The sequence below is a fragment of the Rhinopithecus roxellana genome, chromosome 21 (assembly GCF_007565055.1).
Source record: "Rhinopithecus roxellana isolate Shanxi Qingling chromosome 21, ASM756505v1, whole genome shotgun sequence".
NCBI classification, from domain to species: domain Eukaryota; kingdom Metazoa; phylum Chordata; class Mammalia; order Primates; family Cercopithecidae; genus Rhinopithecus; species Rhinopithecus roxellana.
Window position 1 is genome coordinate 34,707,953 of NC_044569.1, and position 20,913 is coordinate 34,728,865.

A 20,913-nucleotide genomic window follows, 5' to 3' on the forward strand; every position below is an offset into this window, starting at 1 on the left:
AGGTACTTACTCTTTTTTTTTTTCCTCTTACAGTAATTGTTAGTTCACAATAGGGAATTTATATATAAAGCAGGTTTTACAATTCGGTAGTGACTCATGAAAGAAAGAAGCTTGTGTGCATACATTCACTGTCTCGCATGTATTTAGTCTAAGATCTCAGGGAAATTTAACACCCAGATTGACAGAGACTTTGCCTAAAGCAAGTTGAAAATAGCTGGGAAAATATCTGTTATTCTAGTCCTTTTTTTATTTTTGAAAAAGGTGGTGTTATTTTAATTTTTAAAATATATGTATTTAACATATAAAACTTTATATTTGAAAAATAAGAGTAAGTGGGCATTGCAGTATAGCTGCGTTAATATTTTGATGTATTTCTTTCTAGTCCTCTTCCTAGGTATAGAGGGATTTGATTTGTTCAATTTAATTATACTGAGCAGATTTAGTTGTACATGTACATTTGATGACAAGCCCTGCCTGGAGATGGGAGGGAAGTAGCAGGAACTTTTCCAAAGGACAATCTGGATGTAGGTACGAGACTGCTCCCAGAATATGAAATCCCCACTCATGAGGAACACATTTGCGTTTTAGCTTTGTCCAGAGTCTGTAGGAAAGGACATCCCTGTCCCTCTGTCTTGGAAATACCGTTCCTAGTGCCATTTACATTAATTCTGCCTCACTGGGACGATACTTCCCATACTCCTTGTCAGGAGTGGATAGACACCATCTTTACTGAGTCTTTGAATTTCTAGCGTCATTGACTGCCTTTGTGTGTGAGAGATAACAATCGTTTTCACTTCCTTGACCGTTATTTCCCCAGGTATATTCCCTGAAAAATAAACATGGTATAATTGAATATTATACACAAAAGCAATTCGAATTGGAAGTGTTCAGGCAATGTAGACCTACATGAAGTTTCTTCTTAGAGCCTCCCATTCTGAAGTGCACTGTGAGATGTGTTGGCTAACTACCATTCCCTGATCTTATTTGGTCATGGAAATCTTTCTTCTAAGAACATCTTGCAGGATTTTGTTCTTCAGCAATGCTTTTGGGTAATGGTGATAAACATATTGCTCTATTTTCTTCTGGCATTTAATTTTGGTCTGTAGGAAATCTGAGGCCAGCGTGATTTTTTTGTTTCTTTCTAGATAACTCCTCAACACCTGCTTGAAATTGTATAGGGCTCTTTTTATTACTGTTCTAAAAATGACAAAGACGAAAGGAAAACAGCTCTGCGTGTGTATTCAGAAAGAGTCTAGACGTGCAGTCTGACCTGTGGCAAAGGAACTGACAGGGATAACAGAGCAAGCAGAACAGTTTGCCTCAAAAACCAGCACCCCCTTCCCAGTTGGCTGATTATTTCAGGCCTTGTATTTCTAATTCTGCCGGAAAACACTGGGAGAGGAGCCCACCCCTGATTTCAGTGGCACCGTGGCATGGAATATACGGGGGCCCTCCGTTGTGTTTTCCATGTCATCACTCTTAAGAGCCTGTATCATCACAGAAAGCTCCATGGGATTCACATGTTGCCCAAATATTGGAGTTGAGCCTGGGAGCTGTTTCTAGCTACAACTCCATCTTCAAATTATTTTAGAGCCCACTTAGAAGCACCTTGCTTGACAGAACTTAAAAGCCAGTGTCTTTGTTCCCCAAATGCTCTAAATTCAGTGGAGGCAACGGCGCTTACATTTTTGTGCCACTCCTCACTGGTGATAGGTGTGTTCTCAGGGTCAGCTGACACCTTCACTGCCCTCGAGTGGTACCAGAATAATTTGATATTAAAATAATAGTGCTTGGGATTTGGTATTTCTGGTTCTTCATAGAAATGAAGCTAAAAGACCAACTGAAAAATTCATACCAGGGTTATAAAAACTACCAGCCTCACAGGGCTGATGTATTATATAAGCTAATTATTATGTGAGTACAGCACTTAAAATAGTACCAAACACATAGAGACATTGTTATCTAATGTCACTATGTGTAATGTACGGTTATTGGTTTGACCTTAATTAGATTTACTTTTCTGTCTCACTTGGTAGGTCAAACTGTGCTGAAAATATCCGCAAACACATTCTGCATACTGGCAAACACGAAGGAGTCAAGATGTACAACTGTCCCAAGTGTGACTACGGGACCAACGTCCCTGTGGAGTTCCGGAACCATTTGAAGGAACAGCATCCTGACATCGAAAACCCAGACCTCGCTTACCTGCATGCTGGTAAGGGACAGAAACTGTGAAAGTACTTGTTTTTAACAGGATTTCATGGAATCACAGCGGTTATAATGCTATTTGTACATTACCATGATTTATTATAATGGAGTAGAGTATGTGATAGTATCTGCTTCAAGACCTGTAAAAAAGTACATTCCAGTTTTATCCCACTCAACTATCAAAACAGGACTTTTCAACCATATTTTATCAAAAAAGCAAATCTGACAAAGTATTTATTCTATGACTGTATAGTTAATATTAGTAAATATTTAAAGCATCGTTGACCTGAAATAAGAGTAGTTGTTAAATCTTCATATTTTGACTAATTGCTAAAATTTTTTTTCTCAAAAAATGCTTGTGATTTGAAATGTTATGCCCTGTTTCTTGACACCATCATCTTCCAGTGAATGCCGAGAAAGAATGTGACCTGCGACCGCGAAGTCAAGCGTCGTGGGTGGTAACGGTGCTGTACGTCTCCCAGAAATTGGGAGGGGGCTGGCCCTGGGTTTGGGGAAGAGCTGGTGATGGGAGCGGCTGCTAAGAGGATTCTTGCCTCTTGGGTGGCAAGTCAGGCACTCTGGAAGGCGTCAGCGATGTGGGCTGTGGCAGCAACTGCAGAGGAAAGCAGATCCGTCCCTCCAGCCCGACATGTTGTTTAATTGGCAAGTATTCCTTGGTGCCAACTCTCACCGTACAGAGCAGCAGAATGATGGATTATGGGTGAGAGGACCTATTTGAAGAGGTACTTACCCTGAAGTAAATTTAGAGAAGCCTTCCAAGATTTAACCCAAGCAGCAGAGTTTGAATAAGGCCCATTGATCAAGGATGTGCTTTAAGCAGATGTTTTGGGACCTGTTAGAGCTGCTTTTAAACCCTACTTCTCATTATTGGCCATATGACCTCAGACAGGCTGACCTCACCAGGCCCGAGGTTTCCTGTATGTAAATCTGCTTGATAGTACCTACTAATAGGGTCATTGTGAGAATTTTAAAAGATAACGGCTATGAAGCTAGAAGAGTCTAGGAGTTTGAATGAACTATCCCTAGTCCCTGCTGTGGGCATGAACATTTTATGCCTCTCTGTGCCATATGAAGGGGTAGTTAGCAGTGGTACGAATGTGGAGATTGTGATATAAATCACACCAGAAATGTGAGGTTCCAGCTTCAAAATCTTAAGCAATGTTTGCTCGCAAAATATCTATGTTAAAAGGAACGTGAGTAATTTAAGGTAGACTAGTTTTCTTAATACATTTGACACTACGGAGATAGAGGCTTATTACTGTTCTTTCATATTTCTCAATTGATGTTCATATGACTGACTTATTGAAGTAATGTCGAGTGTGTGAGTTAGTAATTTTTCTGCTATCCAGGGCTGTATTTGGCAAACAAACAAAACCAGAGGTCTCTGCTCATTCACTTTTGGTGAGGTTGTCACTGAAAAGGTTTTGAAACTAGACAGTTTATCAGCTTTAGTTCATAAAAACAGATAAAGTCGAGTTGAACTATCTCTGGCCATGAGTGCCTATGGGTTCTTCGTAAATATGGACCCATAACCTTACAGATACCAGGAACACCCCCTGTGAAGGAGCTGCTCCTAGCAGTGGCCAGGCCACGGGGACTAAATCCATGGTGCGCATCAGCAAAGTGTCCTCCTCGAGGTGGCCTTGCTCTGCCTCCTTTCCAGGTACAGGATTGACATATCTGTCTCTCTCTCCTATTATACCAGTTACACATGAAAAACGAATTGTTCCCTAAAGTACAGTGAGTAAATAAGAGAAAAATAAAAACATTACTTATCGTAAAAAAAAAAAAAAAAAAAAAAAAGACTGTAAATACTGTGATTTGGTTGAGATAATGTAAAGTTTAGTTGAGATAATATTTGGGAATTCGTATATTAAAGTGAGGTATTTTATTTTTTATTTGAAAACAGTTCTGCCGAAAGAGGTTTATGTGCAAATGTGCTATACCCTTGGTTTCTCTACATTGGTGTATAACTGCAGTTATGTGATGTAATTCACACAAATAACACAAAACTGGAGTTCAGTGGAGACCCTGATTCAAGTCTCTATGTAAACACAAGTGTCTCTGAGCTTCACGTTCCTTATTGAAGAGTCTAGGAGTTTGAACGAACTATCCCTAGTCCCTGCTGTTCAGCTGTAGGCGTGACCTTCCTAGAGGATGGGCTCCAACTTAAGCTTGATCATTCTCTTGATGTCTGGTCCTAAAAACTGCATTTTAACCCTGTGGATCTCAGTCTTCCTCCAAAGATGGAGATAGTGATGCCTACCGCACAGAATGTGTGTGCCATCTAAATGGGATCATTTATACTATATGTAAACTGTTTGACGTGATCATCTTTAGCATCAATGGTTGCTCAGTTTGTTTTTCCCTCTCTAGCAGAAGTTGATGATTCATTGTGTTTTTTTCTCAATCCTTTTTGGCAACCAGTAAAGTGATTTTTGTATCATTTTCTATTTCATATTTCAGAGCATGAAAGACTATATGTGAGTTCTAATTTTAGTTGTAGCCAGATAAGAAGCACAGGACAAAAGCGGTTTATTTTTTTATTTTTATGTTTTTACTTTTTATTTTTATTTATTTTTAGTTATTTGTTTATTTTTTATTATACTTTAAGTTCTAGGGTACATGTGCACAACATGCAGGTTTGTTACATATGTATACATGTGCCATGTTGGTGGGCTGTACCCATTAACTTGTAATTTACATTAGGTATATCTCCTAATGCTATCCCTTCCCCTTCCCCCGACCCCACAATAGGACCCGGTGTGTGATGTTCCCCTTCCCGAGTCCAAGTGATCTCATTGTTCAATTCCCACCTGTAAGTGAGAACATGCAGTGTTTGGTTTTCTGTTCTTGTGATAGTTTGCTGAGAATGATGGTTTCCAGCTGCATCCATGTCCCTACAAAGGACATGAACTCATCCTTTTTTATGGCTGCATAGTATTCCATGGTGTATATGTGCCACATTTTCTTAATCCAGTCTGTCACAGATGGACATTTGGGTTGCTTCCAAGGCTTTGCTATTGTAAATAGTGCTGTAGTAAACATACATGTGCATGTGTCTTTGTATCAGCATGATTTATAATCCTTTGGGTATATGCCCAGTAATGGGATGGCTGGGTCAAATGGTATTTCTAGGTCTAGATCCTTGAGGACTCACCACACTGTCTTCCACAATGGCTGAACTAGTTTACAGTCCCACCAATAGTGTAAAAGGGTTCCTGTTTCTCCACATCCTCTCCAGCACCTGTTGTTTCCTGACTTTTTAATGATTGCCATTCTAACTGGTGTGAGATGGTATCTCCTTGTGGTTTTGATTTGCATTTCTCTGATGGCTAGTGATGGTCAGCATTTTTTCATGTGTCTCTTGGCTGCATAAATGTCTTCTTTTGAGAAGTGTCTGTTCATATCCTTTGCCCACTTTTTAATGGGGTTGTTTGTTTTTTTCTTGTAAATTTGAGTTCTTTGTACGTTCTGGATATTAGCTCTTTGTCAGATGAGTAGATTGCAAAAATTTTCTCCCATTCTGTAGGTTGCCTGTTCACTCTAATGGTAGTTTCTTTTGCTGTGCAGAAGCTCTTTAGCTTAATTAGATACCATTTGTCAATTTTGGCTTTTGTTGCCGTTGCTTTTGGTGTTTTAGACATGAAGTCCTTGCCCATGCCTGTGTCCTGAATGGTATTGCCTAGGTTTTCTTGTAGGGTTTTTGTGGTTTAGGTCTAACATTTAAGTCTCTAATCCACCTTGAATTAATTAAAATAATTCAGATTATGTTCTGTAAAAACAGTAAGTTTAAGAAGTCGATTTGTGTTATTAGTTCAATAGTTTAAGAAAAAGATGACTAGAAAGTCTCAAACTACCTGGAAATGGAATATTGTGTTTACAAATAATAATCCATGGTTAAAAAAAATAAACAGCCCAAAGTTTCTTTATTTTTTTAACCATGGATTATTATTTGTAAACGTAATATTCCATTTCCAGGTAGTTTGAGACTTTCTAGTCATCTTTTTTTTAAAACTATTGAACTAATAACACAAATCGACTTCTTTTTTTTTTTTTTTTTTTTTTTTTTTTTTTTTTTTGAGGCGAAGTCTCGCTCTGTCGCCCGGACTGGAGTGCAGTGGCCGGATCTCAGCTCACTGCAAGCTCCGCCTCCCGGGTTTGCGCCATTCTCCCGCCTCAGCCTCCCGAGTAGCTGGGACTACAGGCGCCCGCCACCTCGCCCGGCTAGTTTTTTTTTTGTATTTTTAGTAGAGACGGGGTTTCACTGTGTTAGTCAGGATGGTCTCGATCTCCTGACCTCGTGATCCGCCCGTCTCGGCCTCCCAAAGTGCTGGGATTACAGGCTTGAGCCACCGCGCCCGGCCGACTTCTTAAATTTACTGTTTTTACAGAACATAATCTGAATTATTTTAATTCTTTAAAAATTTGTGTAGACTTTTATATGCCCAGCAAATGGTGAGTTTCGGTAAATTTTTGAGACACCTGAGGAAAGAATACTTGGCACCAGTGATGTTTGTTCCCTGTATGTCAGTTACAATGTTTAGTTTGTTCACTGTGTTGTTCAGATTGTCATATTCTTAGTGCTTTTTAAAATGTCGGTTCTGTCAGCTGTTAAGAGGAGTATGTTAAAGTTTCCTACTATAATTGTGGATTTATCTTTTAAAATTCTGTTATTTTTGGCTTTACATATTTTGAAGATGTATCACTAAGTACTCAGGACTTACGGTTGTTTTAGATACAGACATGCACACATAATTATGAAATATTTCTTAGTAGCAATATCTCTTGCCATAATTCTGAATTTCATATTGGTATACCTATACCAGATTCCTTATAAGCAGCTTATAGTTGTATTTTGTTTATCTGCTGGGGCAATTTTTATCTTTTACATTAAATATTTAGTCTTTTACTTTAGTATTTATACTTAATGTAATTATTGGTATATTCATCATAGTCAAAACTCCAGAATACCCTAATGTCCCTCAAGCAGAATGTACAAAGGTTGTATATTCACATAATAGAATACGTCAGTGAGAATGAATGAACTTCAAGTACAAGCAACAATGTGAAATAAGTCTCACAGTCATATCATTGGATGAACCAAGCCAGTCACCAAGGAGTATGTTTTATATGATTGCGTTTATATTAAATATAAAAACAGATAAAACTACTCTATGATGTTAGAAGTCAGAGTTTATTTTCCCTTGTGGGCACCAGTCGCTGAATGAAGTACAGTGGTGCTAGTAAGATTCTGATTCTTAATCCCAATATTGAGACATGGTTGTGTTCAATTTGAGAAATTCATCAAAGTCTCTTCTATGAGTTGTATTCTGTATATAGCTTAAAAAAAAAAAAAAAATACCTTTCTCCACATCCAAGTTTCTGAAGAGGTTCATTTAGGCCCAATCTAGATCTAGTATGATGAGATTTTACAGTCACATAAATCTTCACAAAATTGACATCAGACTAAAAATAGGTTTCTGTCATTGTATGATTTTTCTTCTATTTTGTAAAATCTATTTCATCTCAAAAATTATCTTGATTTGATCTCTTCAGTTTTAACAATTATATTTCTACCATGTCGTCCATCCGTAAATAAGCTTGGTACTCATTCACTGTATTTGGACAAAGAATTAAATCCATGTGTGTGTTTACAACACCAGTGGCCTTCAGTCTGACCCCATGCATAGTTCACTTCAGCAGGGATAGCTCACAATGCTTTAAACAAAACATCAGAGAAAGGGGAGTGAAGACAGGGAAGCCAGAGGGGGAGGGCTGAGGAGGGGTTGCTCAGCCTTCTCTGATTGTGCCTAAGAAGAAAGAGATGTTTTTTTCTCGTCAGTTCCAAGCAGCAGACTTATAGTTATGCCTTTATGGCTCAAGGAGCCTGTTTGCTATTGAAATAGCACTTATTGCTCACCAATGAATGCCCACTGGAAGACCCACGGGTAGTGTGGTCACTTTCTGAGCCTATGTGCAGTGCATCAAAGCTGTGCGGTTGATTTACTTATTTCTTATTTCTCTCTGAGACCTTAAATGTGGTAAGTTTTGGGGTCTTTTCCAAAGATAATGATTGCAAAGTGTTCTCTTTTCAGGGAGAATTGAACATTATGTAATGATATGGTATTTTTCTTAATTTCCTTTATTTTTCTACCCTCATACTTTTTTTTTTTTTTTTTTTTTGAGACGGAGTCTCGCTCTGTCGCCCGGGCTGGAGTGCAATGGCCGGTTCTCAGCTCACTGCAAGCTCCGCCTCCCGGGTTTATGCCATTCTCCCGCCTCAGCCTCCGAGTAGCTGGGACTACAGGCGCCCGCCACCTCGCCCGGCTAGTTTTTTGTATTTTTTAGTAGAGACGGGGTTTCACCGTGTTAGCCAGGATGGTCTCGATCTCCTGACCTCGTGATCCGCCCGTCTCGGCCTCCCAAAGTGCTGGGATTACAGGCTTGAGCCACCGCGCCCGGCTACCCTCATACTTTTGTAGCACATTTCAATTGATTTTATTTTCATCAGTTTTTACATATGCTAAGACTTGGTCATATAAGGATGTACATTAGATTGTTACCTGTACAGAGTGATGACACTTGAAATTATCATATTCTCTTCAAAAATTGGGGATTTTGTATTCTTCTCTAAGATGATCAACTTCGTATTCTCTATAACGTGTATTATTTAACTGCATTCCCTACACTTGCCTCTTCCCAGTTACAAGAATAAGAATTTGAAAATTTGACTCTCATCAAAACCCCAAGTCCCTTTTTTCTTCCTCATGGTAGCTGTTCATTTAAATTAAATCTATTTGATTCCTTAATGCTTTCCAAGTACATCTCTTTATCCTTAGGCAGCTGAAATTTCATTCTACCTCTGAGCCCATTTACTTAATCTATTGCAGTTAACGTAAAACAGCTATAGTCTTTCGTCTTAACCATTACCCCTTATTTAGCAATATATTCAAATTTCCTACATAAAAAAATTCCTTCATCATTAATTAGAACCATTAGTGTTCAATACATAGAACCTTGTAGAATAGAATGCAGTCTTCTCCCAAATTCCTCTTGGCCCTCTATTTTTAACCCAGTTGCTTTCATCCCCTTTTGTTAGTTGGATGCTCTGACACATGTCATGACATTTTGTACAATAATTCATTTTCTGAAAAGGTCCAAAAATCTCAGAAAATCCTGACAGTTTCTCATTGGTTCTTCCTTACATAAACCAATTATTACTTCAACCTAAAAAGGAACGAAATTTTTCCTGACATGATTGCCTTTGGTAAATCCGTGCTGACTCACTCCTATTAAATTGTACTTCTCCAAATGTATCATTAAGCTCATCCATAAGTATCATCTCAAATTTATTTCCTAATATAGATGTTAGATTTACAGGTCTATAATTTTCAGCCTCTCCTCTCTTTCTTTTTAACCTTCAGACTGGATTCCTTGTGTTCCAGTCTCCTGATACTTCACCACTAACAAAAGACTTCCTAAAATAATTAACACTTCAGCAATTTGATTCTTTAACCTCAGACATCATCCATGGGTTAATTTACTGTTTTTCTTAACTGCTGCTAAATGTCTTTGTTCCTTTCATACTCCCGTCCAAATACTCCTGTGCTGTCTGCCATAGCAGTACCCTTGATGTCCATTATGGCTCAACACATTTGCTATTTTGATAGCTGATAATTTTTCTTCTTTCCCTTTCTCACTCTCATGCCTGTTGGAATTCCTGAGTTTAGAAGGAACTCTCTTACATACTTCATAATCTATGAGTGAATAATGTCAGAACAATATTTTTCATCATCCTAGTTTTTTCAGTAATGTAATTGGTATCCAGGAAAATTGCATTTGTGGATATTTATCAGTAAACATACTGTTTACTGAGAAGCAGATCTTTGACCTGATCTCCACCTCTTTTTTCTTGAATAATATACTGAAAGAGAGTTTTTTTCAAAGCTTTCTAATGATACATTTTAAAATAGTTTTACAACCGGGTGCGATGGCTCACGCCTGTAATCCCAGCACATTGGTTGGCTGAGGTGGGCGATCAGCTGATGTCAGGACTTTGAGATCAGCCTGGTCAATGTGGTGAAACCCTGTCTCTACTACAAGTACAAAAATTAGCTGGGCGTCATGGTGGGTGCCCGTAATCCCAGCTACTTGGGAGGTTGAGACAGGAGAATTGCTTGAACTGGGAGGCGGAGGTTGCAGTGAGCTGAGATTGCACCATTGCACTCCAGCCTGGGCGACAAGAGTGAAACTCTGTCTCAAGATTAAATAAATAAAAATAAAATAGTTTTACATTTCATCTTTTTAAGAATAACTAGATGCCAGTATTCTTCAGTACGCATATCTTCCTTTATCTGCCCAACACTATGGAGCAGTGTCAGAGAAGCTCTTGCTCCTTCCCGCCATCCTCCTGCAAGAGGATGATCCTAATTGTTCTAGAGTGATCCAAATGGTAGTTATGTATGGTTTCCTTATGTTTTCATTAGCTAGTAAGTAGTAATGAAGACCTGTTTTTCATGCTATCACATTTTGCCTTTTCAATTGGAAAGAATCGTAAATAGTATCTGTGCTAAACTTTTCTCTAGACCATTGAATCTTCAAAACAAATCTTGTTGATACATATTATTCTCAATTTAATGGTTTTAAAAAATCCATCCTCACAAGGTTATGTTGCTTGAGGATGCATAACTACAGTGTGGCTCTATAAAATTCGCACCTGTCTTCAGAGTCTTGCGGTTACAGAACCCTGCTGTACAGGAGTTTTTAAAATCATTGGTCAGCGGGTTAATGAAATTTTTTCAGTGGAAACCTTAAAAATTTAGAGTTTTACGATTTCAAATAATCTAAACATATATATTAGGAAGTAGAATAATATAATGTAATAATGTAAAAACACCGTGGTAAATCTTTTCACAGTTGTACCTCTCCTGCCTAGTACAGAGCCCGTTGCACAAACGGATGGGTGGAGTCAGATGAACTAGGTTTCAGGGTACACTTTGTCACCATTGAGATGTATAACTTTGAACAAGTCACTCAAGCATTTTGTGTCTGTTTTCTCAACTGCAAAAAGAGTAACATTGTTTAGCTTTTCTTTTGAACATGCGGTTCAAATTAGATAATCCATATGAAAGAGCTTGAAAATTGTAAAGTTATTCTTTTAAGAAAGTTAGTGGATTTTGTTACTGCTATTTTGATAGCAGCAAAGTAGAAGGAAAAGACGAATGATTTTTTTGCACATATTTCAAGTTGCTATTAAGGGTAATGAATCTCCTAACAGTAAACATATATATATGTGTACACATTAGTATTCATACATATATATTAGTGTAACAGTCTGAGCACATACTAAAATTAGGGCTACAGAAGGCCTACTTAAAACTTTTCAGAGTAGAAACTTACCATTTAAATAATGTATTTAAATTATTTCTTTTCAGGCCGGGCGCGGTGGCTCAAGCCTGTAATCCCAGCACTTTGGGAGGCCGAGACGGGTGGATCACGAGGTCAGGAGATCGAGACCATCCTGGCTAACACGGTGAAACCCCGTCTCTACTAAAAAAGAAAATACAAAAAATTAGCCGGGCGAGGTGGCGGGCGCCTGTAGTCCCAGCTACTCGGGAGGCTGAGGCAGGAGAATGGCGTAAACCCGGGAGGCGGAGCTTGCAGTGAGCCGAGATCGCACCACTGCACTCCAGCCTGGGCGACAGAGCCAGACTCCGTCTCAAAAAAAAAAAAAAAAAAAAATTATTTCTTTTCTTTGTATGTTACCTATGTTGAAGAAAAAAGCCAATCTCTGTTAAATATTTAAAGATGTTTATCCTGTGCCAAATATGAGTGACCATGGCCTATGACACAGCCACAGGAGGTTCTAAGAACATGTGCCCAAGGTGTTTGAGTTATAGCTTGGTTTATATATTTTAGGGAAACAGAAGTTATAGCCAAAGACATCAATCAATACATGTAAGGTATACATTTGTTCGGCCCAAAAAGGTAGGACATCTTGAGCAGGGAGTTGGAGAGCTCACATGTCATAGGTGGATTCAAAGATTTTCTAATTGGCAGTTGGTTAAGTTAAACTTTGCCTGAAGACTTGAAGCCAGCAGGAAGAAACGCTTGAGTTAAGATAAGGGGAGTTGTGGAAGCCAAGGTTCTTACCAGCTACAGAGAGAATGGATGGTAAAGGTCTCTTTTAGGACCTGAAAATGTGTCAGACTGTTAGTGAAGTTTCTGCTGGATCTGGAGAAGATATGGAAAGGGGATTCTCTACAGAATGCAAATTTTCCCAATAAGAGATGGCATTCCAGGGCCATTTCAAAATATGTCCAAAAATATATTTTGGAGGTAAAATACTTTGATTTCTTGTAAGACCTGCTATCTGTCACATAATGCTATACCAGAGTCAGGTTGGTGTTGAATATCTTCTTGCTACAAAGAGGCTGTTTTGTCAATCTTATATATTTTAATGTTAATGCTAGCCAGTTGTGCCTGAACTCCAAAGGGAGGACCTTGTAGGGAGGCATGTCCCTCCGGCCTTCCCTTCAGGGCCTGAACTAGTTTTTCAGGTTTCTTTGGGATCCCTTTGGCCGAGAAGAGGTCTACTCAGTCAGTTGGCGGGGGCGCGGGAGCTTAGAATTTTATTTTTGGCTTTTATCTACTACACTCTATAGTTTTAAAACTTTTTTTAAAAGAATATCATCCTGAAAAAGTATCCTTTCTACTGTGTATTTTAGCGTTCTGTAAAGTCCTGAATGGCATTCACGAATTTATAATAAAGTTCGAGTACACAGTTAAAACCCAGCTTTGGATGGTAACACCTAACAAGATTGGCCGAACTGGCTCTCAGGCCCGCAGCTCACTCACACTCATCCTCTCATTACAGGACCTTAAAGAAAAGTTTTAAAGTGATGTTTAACTTTTTTCCAGAAAAAAACCATATTCTCCCCCTCCTTGGGTGTGCTGACCGAGTGTGATGGCCTGTATGATTCGTGCTACACCAGCGCCTCCTTCCCGCCTCCTTCCCGGCTCCCTTCCCTGCTGCGCCAAGGACACACAGCCACGTGGCATTCTCTTACCTCATGGCAGGCAGCATTGAGATCTTATCAGAGCTCACGTTTGCAGCATTCATGAACTGGATTCTGAAAGTTAAAATAGTTAAAAAAAAAAAAAAAGTAAGCAAAATTGAAAATTGTGATCTTATCCCCTCTGACAGCTTCATTTATCAAAATTTTAAGGGAAAAAATTGATTGTGGAAAGTTATGGTGGGGGCAGTATGATTTTATCAGGTAATTGATGTGGTTTTTTATATAGACTTTTTATCAACTATTTGATTCAATATAATTTATATATTTTAAAAATGTGCACACCCTCACACACATATTTTGACCCCCACCTAAATGGCAGTTTTAGATGAGGAAACAAAGATCCTGTTGCCCAGTCATGTTGCTGCTACTGCAGAACAGGTTACTGCTCCAACGGAAGCAGTCCACTGAAGAACAGCATGACACGTCTTTCCAATTGTCAGGGAAATTTAGATACATTGTTTCATTAGCTTTGAAATGTAGTTCAGAATATGAAGTAATGCACATTATTATTACTCTTTGCAATTTCATTTATTTCTATCTGCAGCGAGGAAAATTACCATTTAGCAAGTTTTTATCTTAAATGATTTTAAACTTACAGCAACGTTTGCAGAAATAGTACAGAGAGTTCCATATCTCCTTCACCCAACTTGCCCGAATGTTAGTATCAACCCTAACCATACTACTTACAAAAGTCGGAAAATTTAGCGTGAATACATCGCCATTTTCTATGTTACATTCTTGTATTCAGAGTTTATCATTTTTCCACTCACATTCTCCTTCATTCCCAGAATTCAGCCCAAGAACCAACATTCCTTTTAGTTGCCACGTCATCTTAGTCTTCTCCAGTCCAGGACAGATTTTCAGTACCTTGGCACTTTTGAGGAACGTGGGTTTGTTATTTCGTAGAATGTCTCTTAATTTGGAATAATGTCATGTTTACTCACGATGTGATCACAGTCATTCAAGAAAACACCAGAAGAAATGTAAAACACCAGAAGAAATGTGTGCTGTGCCTGGAGCACCTTGTGACTGGGGATGCCCGCCCGGCCCAGGGAGTGATGCGGGATCTTCAGAATCCTCCACTGGCAGCTGCCTGGTTTTACCTTTTTAATCAGTACACATCCTAGAGAAAGCCTTTCAGACCACGAAAATAGCTTATGTCTCTCCAGTCATTTGCCCAATAATTTTGACATTCATTAGTTTATCCGGCCTGAATAAGGTCTGTGATGCTTAAATTGTGTTTTTTTCCTTTTCCGTCATTTCTTCTACATTTAATAATTGGAATTATTCTCTAAGGAATGGTAGTCGGTTCCTTCTTTCCCAAAATTTTGTTCCATTTCTTTTTATAAGTGTGGAGGTATTTTATCCTGAGGTTTATAATCCAATACCATTGTGGCTTATTTTCTTACTGAAACCACTCCTGCCTTAACCACTGCCCCCTCTTTCCAGTCAGCTCCTGTGCCCTGTGTGCACCCCCATCCTTTTAGAGACATCTCTTTACTTTTCAGGCACCACAGTGTTCTATGGGTTCATCTTGTGTTTTCCTTGCCATGGTCCAGAAATGAATCACTGCTTTAAGGAGACCTGGTTCCTTTGGTTGGAGAATGGTATTTATAAGCCAAGATGTATATACTGTGTGGACTTCTTGCTTCTGTGTACCACTGCTTCTAGGCCTTCTCAGCAGATAAACAAGGAAGTGTAGGTATGTGTACTAAATCCTGCCTTCCTGTGAATATAGATTTTTTTTCTATCTCTCTATCTAGAACATAAATTATTCGAGACCTAAATATAAGAAATAAAACTGTAAAAACCCTTCAAAAGGAACATACAGATAAAGCTTTATGACCTTGAATTAGGCCATTGTTGCTTGGATATTACTCCAAAAGAACAAATAACAAAAGGAAAACGTAAGTTGAATTTCATCAAAATTAAAGATTTTGTGCTTCAAAGGGTACCATCAAAAAGATGAAAGAAAAACTTATAAAATATTTTGCAAATCTATCTGATAATGGTCTTGTATCCAGAATATATATAAAGCACTCTGTCACTCAACAAGAGCAAGGCAAATAACCTGTTTTAAAAATGGACAAAGGATCAAAATAACTATTTCCCCAAAGGCCATATGCAAGTGGCCGGCAAGCCATGGGAAATGCGCTCAGCACCATTACTGGTGAGGAAAATGCAAATAAAAACCACAGTCAAATTCCACAGCTAGGTTTTTTAATTCTTTTTGGCAGTTATTAGTAGAGAGGCTTTAAACATTCACATATAAGATTCTGTGACTATAAGATCTCATTTTCTTGGGTATATACCCAGAAATGAGATCCCTGGATTATATGGTATACTTAACTGTCTAAAAAAACCCTGTTGAACTATTTTTCAAACTGTCTGTGCATAGTATGTTCCCGCCAGCAATGTGTGAGTTCCCGTCACTCCACGTCCTCACCAGGAGCTGATGGTGTGGTTTTAATTTGTATTTAACGGATCGCTAATGATGTTGAGCATCAATTCATGATTATTTGGCATCTGTATATTTTCTTTGATGAAGTGTCTTTTGAAATGCAATATTTTTTCCCCTTTCTTCATTAGATTGAGTTTTGAGATCACTTTTATTTTATATTTTTGACCTGAGACCTTTGAAATATGATTTGCAAATATTTACTCCTAGTCTGAGACATGTCTCTTTTTTTCCCTCTTAACAGTGTCTCTCATAGAGAAAAGTCATAATATTCATAAGGTCCAGTTTATTAATTTTTTCCTTTATGCTTGGAGCTTTTGATACAATATCTAAAAGCTATTTGCCTAACTTGACTTACAAAGAATAATTTATATATTTTCTTCTAGAAGCTTTATGCTTTTATTACACTTTACATTTAGGTCTATGATCCATTTTGAGTCATATTTTGTATAACATATAAGGTGTAAGTCAAAGTTCTTTATCTTGCATGCAGATGTCTCATTTTGTTCAGCAATATTTATTGAAAATACTGTCCTTCCTTCTTTAAATTCCCTTTGTTCTTTTGTTGAAAATAAGTTAGCAACATTTCTCTGGGTCAGTTTGTTTACTCTGTTACCCTAGCAATTTCTGAAATTAAGCATACATGGGTTTTACTTTTTATCCTTAAAATGCCACAGTTGGATATGTGCCTTTCCCTTCAACTTCATGTGTCCATCTCCTCCCTCATCTGAGACATAGTTTAAACTCATCACAAATGTGTTTGGTGTGTCACTGACTCTTCTTTGTCCTGAATGACTTTTGACTCAGCCTGATATTTGTTAATAACCAAGCATTCAAAAAAAAAAAAAAAACTTAGGTGCAAATAAAATGAGATCTGCGTATTTACATTCAGAATGTAATGCCTAGTAAAATTTTTATTCTCAATTCTTTATGTTATCAAATAAGAAAATGTGTTCACTTTTTGTGTATGATATGATTCTGATGAGTTTCTCTGGTGGTAAATAATACTCACCAATTTAGTATTTTGCATTCACTATATTTTTCTCATTAGCAAAGAAATATGCTTTAATTAAAAAAAAAAAAAAAAACTACAACTGCCACCTCATACCTATTCAGATGCCTCCTGTCAGAAAAATAGAAAATCGTGAGTGTTGACAAGGATGTAGAGAAGTTAGTAAGTACCCTTGTGCGCTGTTGAAGTGACTGTACAGTGGTACAGCTGCCATTTAAGTGGAATGGCAGCCCCTCCAGGAATGAAACATAGAATTACCATATTATCCAGCAGCTCCACATCCAGAATCATTGAAGGCAAGGTCTCGAACAGGTATTTGTACACCCATGTTCATAGCAGCACTATTAATAGTGAAAAAGTGGAAGAAACCCAAACGTCCATCAACAGAAGAATGGATCAACAAAGTTTGTTATATATTGTACAGTGGAGCATTACTCAGCCTTAAGAAGGAAGGAAAATGTGGCACATGCTATTACGTGCATGAACCTGGAGAATATGTTAAGTTAAACAAGCCAGTCACACAAGATGGCTTACGCTGATAAGTATAATTCCATTATAATTCCACTTACAGATGATGTGCCTAGAGTAGTCAAGGTCACAGAGATAGAAGGTAGAATGGTGGGTGCCAGGAGCTGGAGGGAGGGAAAATGGGGAGTTGTGTGACCAGGCAGAGTTACGGTGTTGTAAGATGAAAGAGACTAGTTGTGCAGCAGTGTGGTGGTACTTAATTAACACTGCTGAAATGTCCACATAAAACTGGTTAGAATGGTAAATTTTATGTATGTTTTACCACAATTATTTAAAATTACAAATACAGAAATAATTATGTACCCCTGTTTTTTCTGCCTTTCACACATACCCATTTTAGAAGATATTAAATAGATATCTTGGTTGGTGAAGTGCCATTCAGGGCAGAGATTTGATTGGGATGGGAAAAGTGGAAGTGGGCAAGAGTGAATACAAAAATTATACTAAATGGCTTGACCCTCTGAAATTTAATAGACTAAACATATGTTATATGATATGTGCTAGTCAGTGTTTGAAATATATCAATTTAATGAGGAAAAATATGAAGTAAAATATTTGAACTTACAGACAGGTTTACACTTCCTTGTTTTCTTTTTTTAATTTTTCCTAAGATTAAAAACACTTTGACGCATTCTTTTAATAGGTAAAAATTTATCCTAGTAAAGTAATCGCTTAAATCCCCTAATAGCTTTTACTGCAGCAGAATATAGTGTAGACCCCAACTAGATAAAATAGCATTTTTGATGGCTGGTCTAGATCCTTCTAAAAAGCTGCGCAGACTTGTTCACTCTTGTCATTGCTCTTAGTGTCGTTTGTTGAGGAGCATGTCAGTGTGATTGACAGGAAGTCATTCTTTCGTCTTGTGAAAAATTACAATTTTAGTGCATGCCTAAAATAAAAGCCTAGCATAAATGGTTTCCTGTTTGTGAAGGAAAAGGCAAGATTCTTTCACAAGTAGTATAGATGAGTTTATTCACCATTGTATGGAATATAATTTTTTTTTTTTTTTCTCATTGGGAGAGTACTTTTATTGGGGAACTACCTTTTAGGATTTTTCTTCACATTCCTTGTCTGGTTTCATTAAGTTAATATGAATTATAATACCAGTTTCCTTCCAGATGTTGGCCAGGAATAAATTTGAACTTTGCTGTCTTAAATAGAAACAGCATCTCAAGCTAAATAAATCCTTTTGCATTTTGGAGTAAGGTTTTTGTCAATTAATCGCTTTTAGCTGGGCATGGTGGCTCATGCCTATAATCCTAGCACTTAGGGAAGCCAAGGCGGGTGGATCACCTGAGGTCAGGAGTTCGAGATCATGGCCAACATGGTGAAACCTCGTCTCTACTAAAAATACAAAAATTAGCCAGACGTGGTAGCGCGCGCGCCTGTAATCCCAGCTACTGAGGAGGCTGAGGCAGAAGAATCACTTGAACCCGGGAGGTGGAGGTTTCAGTGAGCCGAGATCATGCCACTGCACTCCAGCCTGGGTGACAGAGCGAGACTCTGTCTCAAAAACAAACAAACAAAAATTAATCGCTTTTTGTGATAAATGTCTTGGAATGATTAAATAAGCTAATATTTGCAAAGTACTTAATATAGTACCTGCCGCATATTAAGTACTCTGTAAGTATTTAGTTAATAAAATATATAACTGAAATTACCCTGTGTCATTTATATTCATTTTAATTATGCCAGTAGGTGCTGCTCTTGAGTGACAAGAGTCAGTATCCCCAAGTTACATTTTATATTAACATATGTGACCTAGATTGTTGGCACAACTTGCATGTTCACGTTTATATACCCAGTTCTCTTGATTACAAACAAGACTATTTGTAATAAATAGACTTTGTTTTAAAGAATCCATTTGTAAAAAATGACAGAGACATGAAAAGGCTCAGATAGTTCTCTTGAAATTTTAATATACTATTTGGTAGTATTAGAAGTTGTCTTCATCTAAAGCTTTATTATTTGGAAACACACCAAACTCATAACCCTTCTCATTTATCAGGTAGCTCAGTCCCACAGTTTGACATTCTTTATGTTAGTAACTAAGTATTTATTGAATCTATTGACATTTTCATAGAGCATCCGGTCAACACTGAAATGTGGAAGTACTTCTTGGTGTTTTGCAAATAAAACATCGGTAGGATTAGGCTTTGTTAGATTAACCTTGTTGCTCAGACAAAGCAAGCTTTTTGCTTAAATTAGGGACCAGATAGAATCCCTCTGTGCACATTTAATTGTAATAAATTATTTCAGCTTTTTTGGCAGTGCTCTTGCCACTTGAAGGAGTGTTAGAAATAGTGTGTGCTACGGGGTGGCAATGTAGCTGCAACTCATGTAACTCCACTTGTAAACATGGATGATTAATCTGAATTGCATGAAGGCAGGTAGGGGAGTACTTGATGTTGTAAAACTTGAATAATCAGAGAGGTGAGAAGAGGAGATAGGTGGAAGCACCAAGCAGGCAGAAGAGACTGTAGGCAGTAATGTGTGTACCAGGGAGGAGCTCAGAAGTTGAATTGTGCGGCACATACAGTAAAAGCTGAAAAAGAAAGAGAATCCAACAAGTGGTTCTTTGGAAGAGGCTGAATAAAACTTTAGGTTTCTTTTTGTTGTATTTTAACGGTTTCCTAATGTATTATCTCCATCCATATTTCTGGCTTTTTCTCTCTGTATGTAATTTTTTTAAAAGTTTTTCTTTTTGTGATGTGTGCTCTTTTTTTTTTTTTTTTTTTTTTTTTTTGAGATGGAGTCTCACTGTGTTGCCCAGGCTGGAGTGCAGTGGCATGATCTCAGCTCACTGCAAGCTCCGCCTCCTGGGTTCACGCCATTCTCCTGCCTCAGCCTCCTGAGTAGCTGGGACTACAGGTGCCCGCCACCATGCCTGGCTAATTTGATGTGTGCTTTTTAGATCATGATCCAGAACTCAATCAAAGAAGTAGTTTTGGTTTTAGATATAATTCTGTGATAGCACTTAATATTTTTTTTTACTTTTCACTCCAATTTCTCTATCTGCTTCTAAGAAAATATGTTAGGAGGACATTTTTAAAATGTTTGATGTTCAATTTGAACATATTAAATGTTTTAATATCTTTTTTACATTGACAAGGACAGTTGAAATCCAGGGCTATCTATTTTTATTATTTATGGCAGGGTCAATCTGGGTGTGTTTATCTTCTAGGCATTAAGATGTCAAGATATTACCTGTTACATTAATATGCATAATCATTTTCACTCAAAGTGTAGGAAACACTATTTTATCATCATAGTGCAGACAAAATGGAATGTTTGGCCTAAGGTTTTTGATATAGACCCGAAACCTGACGTGTTAGTTTATGCAGCCATTTTATCTGAGTGTTTATTTAGTGAGACTCCGCCCCTGCACATTTAGGCTTACTCTCCACGTCCCTCTCAGTGAGTCCCAGGCTTCCACATGACGAAGTCACAGACCGTTACCACCACCCAGCTGTGCCCACCTCCTGAGAAAACAGAAGACCCTGTAAGGGGTTCTCAGGTGTATGTCTAGTTCCTTCTCTTGCTAAACCAGCCACAGGTAGGATCTTTGACTCTGTATGAACCTGTGTTTAAAACCTATACCAAAA

General features: G+C 38.0%; 1 protein-coding gene across 1 annotated transcript in view; it reads left to right on the forward strand.

Moving 5' to 3' along the window:
* ZNF407 (zinc finger protein 407) overlaps nt 1-20,913 on the forward strand; it is a 476,207-nt gene that overhangs the window by 318,133 nt on the left and 137,161 nt on the right. The window contains 1 exon segment of the mRNA XM_010356708.2: nt 2,037-2,215. Within this exon segment, the coding sequence (XP_010355010.2) occupies nt 2,037-2,215 (179 nt within the window).